General features: G+C 44.8%; 1 protein-coding gene across 1 annotated transcript; it reads left to right on the forward strand.

The window, feature by feature from the left end:
* Positions 1-4875: 4875 nt before the first annotated feature.
* Positions 4876-5751, forward strand: CUNHXorf21 (chromosome unknown CXorf21 homolog). The gene has a single exon (XM_009283054.1). The coding sequence runs from the start codon at positions 4876-4878 to the stop codon at positions 5749-5751; it is 876 nt and encodes a 291-aa protein (XP_009281329.1).
* Positions 5752-11945: the final 6194 nt, after the last annotated feature.

Consider the following 11945-nt stretch of genomic DNA (forward strand, 5'->3'; position numbering starts at 1 on the left):
ATTTCTTTCTTGTATTGAGATGAAACCTCTCCCAATGCAACTTGTACCCATTGCCCCTTGTCTTCTCTATGTGGCTCCTGTCCTCTTTGTAGCTGCCCTTGAGTACTGGGATACTGTGTTGAGGTCCCCCCTCAGCCTTCTTTTCTCCAGGGAGAAGAGTGCTAACTCCTTCAATCTTTCCTCACAGGGCAGGTTCTCCAGCCCTTTGATCATCTTCATGGCCCTCCATTGGACCCTCTCTAATCTGTCCACATCTTTCTTGAATTGTGAGGACCAGAACTGGACGCTCCGGATGTGGTCTGACAAGCGCTGAGTAGTGTGGGATGATCACATCTCTGTCTCTGCTAGCAGTGCCCCTGCAGATGCAGCCCAGGATCCGATTTGCCTTCATTGTTGCAGTGGTGCACTGCTGAGCCATGTTCAGCATGTTGTCCACCAGGACCCCCAGGTCCCTTTCAGCAAGGCTGCTCCCCAGCCACATCAGATCCTAGCTTGTACTGGGCTCTTTGGTTACGTCCCAGGTGCAGGGCCTTGCAGTTGTCTTTGTTAAACTTCATACTGTTATTGCTAGCCCACTCTTCCAGCCTGTCCAGGTCTCTCTGCAAGATGGCTCTCCCTTCTGACGCATCCACCTCACCATGCAGTGTATTGTCATCAGCATTACCTTCACCCAAGCCAGCCCTGGGCACTGGAGATAGCCCTTATCAAATGGGGTTCAGATACCAAAGATCTGTGGGTTTCAGGCATTAAGGAAAGGCTATACTCATCCATATGCACAGTTCATGATACTACCTTCTTCACTCTCCTGATTTCCCTACGCTGGCTGCACTGAGGCTTCCTGGGAGCTGTTTCACACTAGCCCCAGTGCAAGGTGAGATACGGGTCCTGCAACATATGCAGGCTTGCTCTCCAGCTTATCCTGCTTGCCAGGTGTACTCTTGCATGCATGTCCTGCAATCTGAGGTAGATCCCAAACCTCACTGAAGGGATCTGTCTGTATCTCCAGTCTGTTTTTTCTCCTGGAAAAGCGTCTCTTAAAATGGGGAAAAGTACTACAGATGGATCCACAGGATCTGGGTTCCCTCGAGACAGGGAGACTTTATCATCTGAGATCCCATCTAGTAAGTCAGCTAGAACTTAAGGTATACCCTGTGATAAAACTTGAACTCCAACTACCAGCAGTACAACTTTAGTGCCATTCGGAGCCTTGCTTAGGGATCTGAAAGCCAGACATATTCAAAACAAGCTTGTCTCTTCTATGAGTTTCCATCCCCTCCTTTTGCAATGCAAAATAATGTCCCTTTCCCCACTGAGCTGTGATCCCAGCTGGCACCACGTTCTTTCCGTTCTCCCTAGCAACTTTTCATCTTGCTCAGGTTTTTATACAGGACACAATTTATCATATCTCTTTGTGTACACTTCTCAGGCTTTCCATAAGCATTTTGCTTGTCCTGAGCCAAGAACTCCCATTCTGTTCGCCTGCTCCCAGGCTCTAATCTGAGGTCTGTATGCAAACATCGACACCATCTCCAAGCATTATAACCCAGCAAATTTGCTGCCATTCAGAAAATACTGGCAATACCACTGGATTCTCCAAGTGGCTTTAAACATTCATGCTGCCTTTAGGCTTTTCTTCTACTGAAGAACTGAACAAAAACACCAGGGGAGACATGAGTTTTTAAGGTCATCTGACAGTGATAAAGACTATGTCAGATAGCAAAGACAGTGTAAACCAGACAGTCTTCTCCCTCTGTCTCCACTGTCCTCCAGGCTTACACAGAACGTAGTCAGCTCTCATTGCCAGGACAGTAGCCACACAAGGAAAAATCTCTTTGTTCACCTCACATGCAAAATGCATCAGATCAGAATTGTAAAAGGGACTGTTTTTCCTTGTGTGATGAAAGTCATGCAGTTATTTTCAGGAAGAGGGAAGTGAAATCGGTATTTAAGGAGTGTGAAACCCAAAATATTGAAAGACTTTGGATATAATCCCTGTGCACTTGGAAGTCTGGTGTGTACGTGCATTTGTGGCATGGAAGGGGGATTAAAAGACGGGGCACAAGAAAGTAGAATTAATGAAAACTGTCATTCTTATCAGATGTAAAATGCAAGAATTAAAGGTGACCCAATTGCGTGACCAGCCATTGGTAGTGATGGAATAACAACTTGACAGAGGTATATATTATGTTAAGTACTAGGACCAGAGATATATGCACCTCTCTCTCGCATTCAGGCTCTCAACACTGCCTATCAAAACTTCAATCAGATTTCCTTGCAGAGCTGGGAATATTGTCAGATTAGTGCAACAGCCCTTGCCAACTTTGGAGGGTAAGCTTGTAACTCATTCAGCAAAACACACAACTCCTGAGCACCATGGGAGCCTAATCTTTTCGAATTTGCCAGTTCTTTTGTTTCTACTCCTGCCTCAGACAGTGCGCTCTAAAACGCTTAAAATAAGTATTGCAGAATGCAGCGCAAAGAAATGAAACCAACGGTTTCATTTCCCTAATGTATCACTTTATGACAGAAACAACAAACATCTGGGTAGTAGGAAAGACAGAAGTGTCACATGCTACCTGAATGCAACTGTCTTTGCGTATGTTGGTTGAGCAGTGAACAGGCCATATGTTATATTTTCACTCATTTCTCAGAATCCACATTAAAAATAAGCATAGGAATAAGTGTATAACAATTCCAGATTCATGCTAGCTGAAGTTAGCGGTGACTTTGCAATAAGGCCATCTGGGACATGGATGAGTGGGGGAAGGGAACAGCCTTCTCACTGCAAAAGGGGGGAACAGAAGCAGAAGAGAGAAAGGGGAATAAGCTGGTAATCTGAGTAGCTCTAGCATTTGGCTAAGATATCTGTGGTGGCACCTTAATCACAGCTAAAACCTAAAGCAAGACAACAGCAACGTACTGCAGGGAATGCCAAGCCCCGAGCATGTTTTTTCCCCCCCTCTTGTGTAAATAGACTGCTTTTCATTAAATGTTACCTGCTTGTGGGAAATCTCACACAACTTGCAGCAGCAGAGAGGATCCAGGGTCACCAAAGCAAGTGTTTGGACACATTTGATTTCCATGAATATTTCCTTCTGAAGGAAGTTTGTTTTCCCTCCAGCCTCCTTCTTCATAGCGTGGAAGTGATTTTCTCCCCCCTGAGGAAAGTCTTTTCTCATGCTGTCTTCTTCCCAACATCTGCCTGAAGTCTGTATCCACGCTTAGACAGGATTTAGCCAACATTTATTATTAGTGCAGCATTTTGCACTAGCAACTGTGACACATGAAATACTTTACTAAGAAATGAGAGTCCTTTCACTCTTGGAAAAGGTAAGTCGAGCAGTTGACAGCAGCATGGGGTAGTACAGCGTGTGCCAGAGAGATGCCACCTCCCCATTCACAGTTTGTGGAAAGATGTTCCTGTTCTGGTGCTCCGTCACAGCGGGTGTTTTGAAATAGACAGGCAAACTGTCAAATAACTGGGACGTATGTTCATATCTGCAGAGACAATATCCGTAAGGATTGAAATGATATAATTGGATTAAACAGTAAGTGAAGAAAAGTACTTGCTATTAAAACAAAGACAAGTTATTTGTTCCTCTAGCACACGAGATATTTTGTTCAACAGAAAGAAAAAAACAATTTTTATTTTAATTTATTTTTACTTAAAATTTACTTTCTCTTTGCTGGACCACACAATTTCTTTAGGACATCTTTCCCATTGATCGTCTCCTTGACATCTGTTAAAAAAAAAGACACAGAGGTGGACTTAAGAACAATTATGTGGTAGTGGAGCTGCTAAAGCTTGGCAGAACATTTACTGATGGGCAGATGCACGTGTGTCCTTGCTAGTGAGTCCTGATTTCATTGCTGACATGTCTACGCAGCTTTTGAGACTGAGCTGCCTGCTCAGAGAGCGGAGAGAGTTAGTGACTGCTGGAACCTCATTGTGCCTTTGTAGAAGTGCAATGGAAACTGATTTCAGAGCTGGTGATACTCACGACTAATCCAACGGTGGAGGAGCCGGAGTACTTCTGAAATGCGCACTTCCCTATGCATTGCACTGAAATATGTCTCTTCAAAAGTACACTGCAGATTTCTACATCTAGGGTAGTCAGTTTAAGATCCTTTCATAGTAACCGGAGAGTGATAAGCAAATCTAGGGCACAATTCATCTCATTTTGATTTAGGTGTCTAAAACAGGCCAGATGAATCATGCCTTCCAAAAGCCTTGCTTTTGCCACTGACATTTTCATGTCTAAAAGTTAGAGACAATTAATTCCATCCTGCTTGGCATGCAGAAGTGCTAAGTGCTAATTTAACTATCTAAGATTTTTTTTTAATGAAAAGGAACCACATCTACAGTGATTAGTCTGGAACAGAACAGGTGATGCTCTCAATATGAATCTCAAATCAACATAGTTCAGAGGCAGCTGACAAACCACATACAACAAAAATTGCTTCAAAGCGTATGAGAAAAAGGGGGAAAGCCCTTGGCTTCTTACTGAAGTCAAGAGCAAAAATAGACGTATTTAAGTGTAAGCTATTACAGCAACTATTATCACAACAAACCACTTCTTGTTCCTCTCTTCCCAACTCACTTGTTGTTGGATGTATTGGACATGCCATACGTTATGTTATACTTTGATGTGATTGAGTTAACAGCACAACAGGGAGACTAGCTGATCACTTCACTCATTGACTCAAGTCCTCTTTCTAGACAGAGACACTCTTGTCCATGTCTAAATCGAAACATCTCTCCTCAGCTAGTAACAGACTGGCGAGTGTAATCACCACTCAATGATTTTGTAATGAACTAATGGTTTCTTCTTGTCATTTTTCTGTCTGCTGGTGGTTCCTTTCCTTCGGTGAAGGATGCTGTCGGAAGGTTACCTTTACGGAATCGCCTACCTTTGTGAAGACCTGAACCCTGAGTTCTACAGCAAGAGTTCGGCTGAGGAAGTGGTTTGTGAAATGAGGTCCATTAGTTATTCTTCCACAGATGAAGCACAAGGAAAAAGCCTCCTTCAGAGATGCAGATCTGCTGGCAAGTGCATTTCCTCAGTCTGCTCTAGAGGTAGCAAGCACAGCAGAAGGCAGAAGGATAATCTCCTACAGCCGGCACAGCACCCACCGCCTGAAGGGCAGCTGTCTCCAGCTATGCATGTCTGTGAGGGGCTGACAAGAAAAGACACCTACCTAGTTCCATCTTCCTGCAAAAGCATTTGCAAGAACTACAACGATTTGCATATAGCCGGGGACTACGTGGTGCCAATTAGCTCAGTCACGACAGATTTTACCTGCGACAGCGGCATAGGCCCCTTCTTGGAGTCCTCAGAGATTCCTCCCCCTATGGAGTCCGTGAAGGTCCCCCCCAGCGACACCAGCCGCAAGCCGGTCCAAGGCTACTCCTCGTGCTGGCGGCTGGCAAGCTTAGTGCCCCACCAGCAGCCCCTCTCCGACTCAGCCCTGAACGACTACCTCGAACAGAAGCTGGTGGAACTGTATAAGCAGTACATCATGGATAGCACAGCAAACAGGGCATCCCCCACTCAGATCCTGGCCTCGGAGCTTATCATGACTAATGTAGATCAAATCAGCATGCAGATATCACGGGAGAGGAACATGGAGACCACCAAGGCCAAAGACATTGTCATTAGCCGCTTCTTACAAATAGCCAGTGAAAAAATATCCTCAGAAATTAGCACGCCTAGTCTGCACATTTCCCAATATAGCCACACTAATGCGTAGTATTTGAATGACTGCCGTTAGAAAGCTTTTATGTTCTGCAAAGTCAATTTTTAGTTTCTTAGGACAGTTTTCTGCTTTATAAAAATGCATTTACCATCCACCACTTAAATTAAACCTTCCAGTACATATTACAAAAGCAAAAATACTTGTACTGTGCAGCCCCTATTGTGGACCACATTTTTATTTTAAAAAAAAAAAAAAACTTTTTCCCCAAAGGCTTATTTTAGTGAGCCTCAGTCATTAAAAAAGTTTTGCAGAAAAATGACTAAGAGCATATGACACTCTTCCAGGTGCTCAGGTGTTCGCTTTCTTCCCCACGTGCTTGACATCTCATTTCAACTTTCCTCTATCTGGAGGCTGCCATCCTACCTCTGGGTCTGTGTGAAGCTAAGGCTTATACCCACACAAGCAGAAGCACAAGCACAGTGATCGCAGAGCCACAGAAATACAGAATTTAGGACGTCATCTAGTTCATCTCCCTGCCCCAAACGGCTTTACTTATGACACCCCTCACAGAAGTTTTTGTGCTTTGTTCTTAAAGATATAAAGGGGTAGAGACTTTATGGTTTCTTCTGTACTAACCCTAATTATTTCATTGGTGTCTTCCTGGTCAAAAGTTACCATCCCTTTTTGTGAAGCAAAAACTGTTTCCAAAGAGACTTCATCAGCAGGAGTGTGCGTGTATACCTGTGTGTTTTGTGCTGAACTGAGCTTTTACAGTGGATGCTGGTGACCTGTGATCACAGACAGACGCCACCTTTGCCAGCTACTTGCAGACCTGCAGCTGTGGAGTGGTCGTGTAGGGACAGCGACGATAATAAAGGGGAAAGAGAAAAAAGAATTCACCTTTGTTAAGAGAATTGCACATTGAAAAATAAGGGCTAATCCAAAGCCCATTTGATTAATGTGAACAGTTCCTTTGAATGCAGAAGGAAAGCTGAAACGGGCCGCTCAGCAGCATGGCTAACCCCTTCTTTTGTTAGGATCATTGCTGTGTATCATAGGTCAAGGTCATTTGAACCTGATGTATTTCTAATAGAAAGGTCCTTTTTTGTAAAATTTCACTAAGTCTTAAAAAAGAAGAAGAAAAAAATAGCTGCCTTTTGGGCAAGGATGGTTACTTACTTCAAATCTGTATAACATATATAACACATTGTCAATGCCAATCCATCATTGGTTGAGTTTCTAAGTATCAGTATAATATAAATACTAATTTATAATAAATATTCATAAAATGTTTCCACGTTATTGATTCCACAGTGTTGTTTTGGCCTTTGTGATTTGGTTTTTTTTTTTTTAATGTAAGGTATGCCTTTATGTATATTTCAAAAACAAATGTAAAGTAGTAAACATGTCAGTTTATTCTACTGCTGCTGTCTTTCCAGAGATTACTGGGATAGCTCGGAATATTTTCCTGCTTGTGCAATGAAGGGGTATCCAAAAAACAGTTGCCATAAGAACCTTTGATGTATGAATCCAGAGACTGTACATCTGTTGCCATAGGAGCCTACCCAAATACTATTATTCAGCAATTCAAGATAGATAATTTCTGGCATATAGTATTTCTAGACTGTGATCAAGTGCAATTTACAAGTACAAAAAAAATGTTATTTTTAAGAGAAAATAACATTCGTGGTAATGCGTAGGCACACACGTGTGTTCTGCATGCAAAATCCATTACTAATAGATCTCCCAAATCTCTTGAAACTCTCGCAGAACAAAAGGACACACTGGAATCTGTGAAAATGGCTTGCAGATGACAGCAAAAGTGAGCAAATATAGTAATTTTTAGGTCCTACAAATACAGATTCAGGCTTTTCAAAACATGGGGATTTTGTTCATGCCTATTGACATTCACATCACTGAATTTTAGTAGCAGAAGATTAGTAGAAAGCAACTTGCAGAGTTGAATGCGTAAATCAATACCCTCGCTGAAAGATCTGGCACCTTCATCAGAGAACATAATCGATTCCTACACTCAACTCTACCCACTCCACAGACCGCACACTGCGTGAACAAAACAGCCTTTTATCATCTATTACTCAGAAATCCAGTTCTTGATTTTTCCCCCAGCCGGTAGGGCTGTGACCGAAACCCGCAGGCAGCACCTGCTCGCCACGGCCTCCCTTCTCAGCAGAGAGACAGGAAGCAGCAATGGCAGCTGGAGAACAGGGGCTGAGAGGTCTGCCCGGACCCACGTGAAAACGTCCTCTCGTTTACTGGGCTCACTCCATAGCTGCTGCGTCAGACGGCTGCAACGAGAACCGGGGGCTCGGTGTTCAGAGGACAGTGCTATTGTAGCAATGCACTACAGAGCAGTGGAGAAGACGAATCTTAAATGTATGAAAGTGGCCAGCAGGTCGAGGGAGGTGATTCTGCCCCTCTGCTCCGCTCTGGTGAGACCCCACCTGGAGTGCTGCGTCCAGCTCTGGGGCCACCAGTGCAGGAAAGACACAGACCTGTTGGAGCAGGTCCAGAGGAGGCCACAAAAATGATCAGGGGGGTGGAACACCTCTCCTATGAGGAAAGACTGAGAGACTCGGGGTTGTTCAGCCTGGAGAAGAGAAGGCTTCGGGGAAACCTTATTGCAGCCTATCAGGACTTAAAGGGGGCTTATAAAAAAGATGTCGGCAAACTTTTTAGCAGGGCCTGTTGTGACAGGACAAGGGGGAATGGCTTCAAACTAAAGGGGGGAAGATTTAGACTAGATAGAAGGAAAAAATTTTTTAGGCTGAGGTTGGTGAGACACTGGCACAGGTTGCCCAGAGAAGTGGTGGATGCCCCATCCCTGGAAACATTCCAGGTCAGGTTGGACGGGGCTGTGAGCAACCTGATCTAGTTGAAGATGTCCCTGCCCACGGCAGGGGGGTTGGACTAGATGACCTTTAGAGGTCCCTTCCAACCCAAACTATTCTATGATTCTATGAAAGCATGGCTGGTGCATGCAGAGGGCATGTTTGATTCTTACATTTGATTAATCGATCAACTACAAATCATTCCATTCTTATGCAGCTTTCTCCCAAGCAAATTACTTAATATAATCACATCTACTTTCAAATAAAGGTCTTATTTTGTATTGTCGGACTGACATTTATGAATTTTATTTATGGAATGGTCATAATCATTGCAGAAACCGATTTATTCTGGAAAGACAGCATCAACCACTTCTTCCCCACACATGGATATTTTCTTTCCCCTGCCTAAATATAAATCCCCATTTCATTTTGAGGCCTGTAGTGTACCTGCTTCTCACATGAATTACATACCAGCCACATCCCATCATCTGATCAGTACCAGCTAGCTCTTGGATTTAAGGCAGTTTCTACATACACAAACAACTATTTCTTACTTTCCACTGTGCTCAGCTGAAAGTTCATTTATATCTCAGTCCTTCCTCCATTTAAAACTAATCTTCCTCTGCACAGGTGCCTCTCTAGGTGTGGCTGTTTCCTGCTAAATGCACTTGGACAGCAATTAGGCTGCTATTAGCATGAGTCAGGGTGCTACCTAAAGCGATTATCATCTTCTCTCTCCTTCTCCTTCCCTCCCCTCCTCTTCTGCCTCAGGGTCAAACGTTTAAAGAGAGAGATCCCAATTTTTTAGTAGCTCCATTAAATAACTAATTTTTAGCCAGGGGCACATTCTTGACACGAGCTTATCAAAATGCTGATGGAGTCCCGGTGGCTGGGGAGTGCGTGCTGGAGAGGAGAGTTTGAATTCTGCCCTCACAATACTTCCTAATAATATGGCTTTTTTAATATGACTAAGATCACTTAAGAAAGCAAAGAAAATTGTAATGAATATTTCAGTAACTGTTTGGTTGATATTTTGACCAACTGTCAAGAAACTGATCTCAGAAGGATAGTTTATAACTACCTACAGCATGCTCTAGCAGCTTCCTCAGGCATTTTTTACAGAACATATTACTCATTGCTGATAACATGATTATAGCAGCTGGGAGTGTTGTTTATATGTAGTGTGACTGTGCCCCCAAGAGTCCGAGCCCATCACTGTGGCAGATGAACACTACCTGCGTGCCTCCAGGAAGGCTGGGTGTGTGCGTGATGAGAAAAATCCTTGGCAGGGGGAGAAAAGAGAGGGAAAGGGAGGTTGTCAGATTTCTTGCAACCTCCAGCTCCTGCGTTTGGGTTTAACCCCTTTGCTGGCTCTGATTTCTTCTCCATACCAAGAAGTGTGTGTGTGTGGGGGGGTTTGAAAAGGAATATAAAGTGCAGGCTGGGCTTTGTGCTGAACGTGAAAGTGAGCATTTCATGCTCCGATTGCTGTGTTCAGATGAAGGCAAAAAGCTAAGCACCTAAAACTGAAATAAATAAAGTTCTGCAGTGCTGACTACAGCTGGGCATATTGCTGGGGTTTCACCTCGGGAAGCTGCTGCAGGGCAGGAGCAGGCTGGGTTTGATGGAGCACCCCAAGGTTCAGCTTGTTCCCCTTGCTACTGTTCTTTCAAGGACTGAAACAATGGGGAGTTATTTAGGGCTATCCCTTCCCTGAGCTTCTTTCTACTATGCCTTTCTCTCGGAGATAGGACCTGCTGAGGATGTAACTGGCTGCCAGTATAAATGGCTTGGGCGGGAGGGGGTAAAGGGACTGCAGGTTTTGTTACCATGTTTATCAGAATTGCTGTAAAATATCTTCGTTACTGATGTGGACAGGGGAGGCATCCCTTGTTCTCACAGATTCAGAAGGGATGATTACCGATTTAGGGAGACCACCACGTTACAGTGATGAACTGACTACACATTTTAAACCAATATCGAGATACGAAAGGCCTGCTGCACTTTTGCTAATTGCTGAAGTCAGTGACTTGCCACAAATCTAGTTAAATGCAGCCTGTTGGACTCAGAAAGGCAGCTGTGTGCCTACGACAGCTGGTGTGTGTCCACTTGGCGTCTCTGTGATGTTCGCACAAGCAAACCGCCTCCGACAGACTGATGCGATGGCTATGGATGGCGCTCAGAAGGGGCGGGAATTTCTCCAGCTGCATTAATTACACACAGCATGGACGCACCAGGTGGCTTAAATTTACATCCGCTGGTCTAAATAAACAGGACTGCCTCTGGTCGGTAGAGCCACGGCAACTAACACGGACCGAGACCCAGCTCCCAAGATGTAGTGTACTGGGTAAAACCATCACTGTCTTAGAAGACCATTTGTGGTTTAGGAATGTATAGCAAAAAATGACTAACTTGTAAAGGAACAGAATTTTAGGTGAAAACAGAATTATTCTGTGCATTGCAGCGTTACTTCTGCTTCTGCTGTACTGGAAAGAGCTGGCTTCCCGTGTCCCCAGTATTAATGCCGACAGGATGAGAGTGACTTTCAGAATATTAAGCAGGCTGTCTAAGGGCTGGAGGAAACAATGTTCCCAAGGCTCATTCTCAGACCTTCTTACATCTCTTTCAAAGCAAATGTTGAACTACCTTGCCTGAAGTGAAAATCCCCTCAAGGAATATTAGCAGTGCCTCATTTTGAATTAACATCTGATTATTACTGAACTCCATGCTGCCCTTCCCCTCAGTGTTGCCCTCCCGCTTTATCTTTCCACAAGGCTGATCACTGCGGGCTCCTGCACTTTTGCCATGTTAAAACCTCCAGGACTCCCCCGAGGTTTCCCTCCCTCCTCCTGCCGTGCTACCCCCTCTTTGGTGGTTTTACATGCCACACTTGGCCTGCTCCTGTGCTCTCTAACCTCCCCTCGCCCCTCTAACCCCCCTTGCAGAAGATGATCCTGGCTCCCCTGATGATGGGGAGAAGGACTGATAGGATGGCACAGCCGGATACTGAGCATCTGGAGGGAAGCACTGGCAAAGGGTGAGGATGATGGGGAGACATCGGGAGGGCTGGGAGTGGCTGCAGAGTTCCTGTGGCGGAGGCGAGGGACCCCTGCGGAGGTGGAGGAAGCCCTTGCAGAGCAGGGTTTGTGAAACGTGCTGGGAGACGGTGGGGAGCTGAGGAAAGAGGTTTCACAATTCTCCCGGTGAAGACAAGTCTGAGGGGTGGCAGCGTTTCCAGCCACTCCCTGGCTGGAAGGAGCACCTCCATATTTAAAAGACAGCAATCTTGCCAGCTCCACCCTTGCCATTTTTCAAGCTTAAAGGGTTGTAGCATCCAGCGGGGGGTTTCATTCATGCCCTCTGCAGCCACAGCTGAGCAGGAGACATGAGGGACCTGTG

Source organism: Aptenodytes forsteri, unplaced genomic scaffold (assembly GCF_000699145.1).
Source record: "Aptenodytes forsteri isolate BGI_AS27 unplaced genomic scaffold, ASM69914v1 Scaffold2, whole genome shotgun sequence".
Lineage (NCBI taxonomy): Eukaryota > Metazoa > Chordata > Aves > Sphenisciformes > Spheniscidae > Aptenodytes > Aptenodytes forsteri.

Bases quoted from the DNA above. Each gene is read 5' to 3' on its own strand.
- CUNHXorf21 (XM_009283054.1), top strand. From the start codon at position 4,876: ATGCTGTCGGAAGGTTACCTTTACGGAATCGCCTACCTTTGTGAAGAC.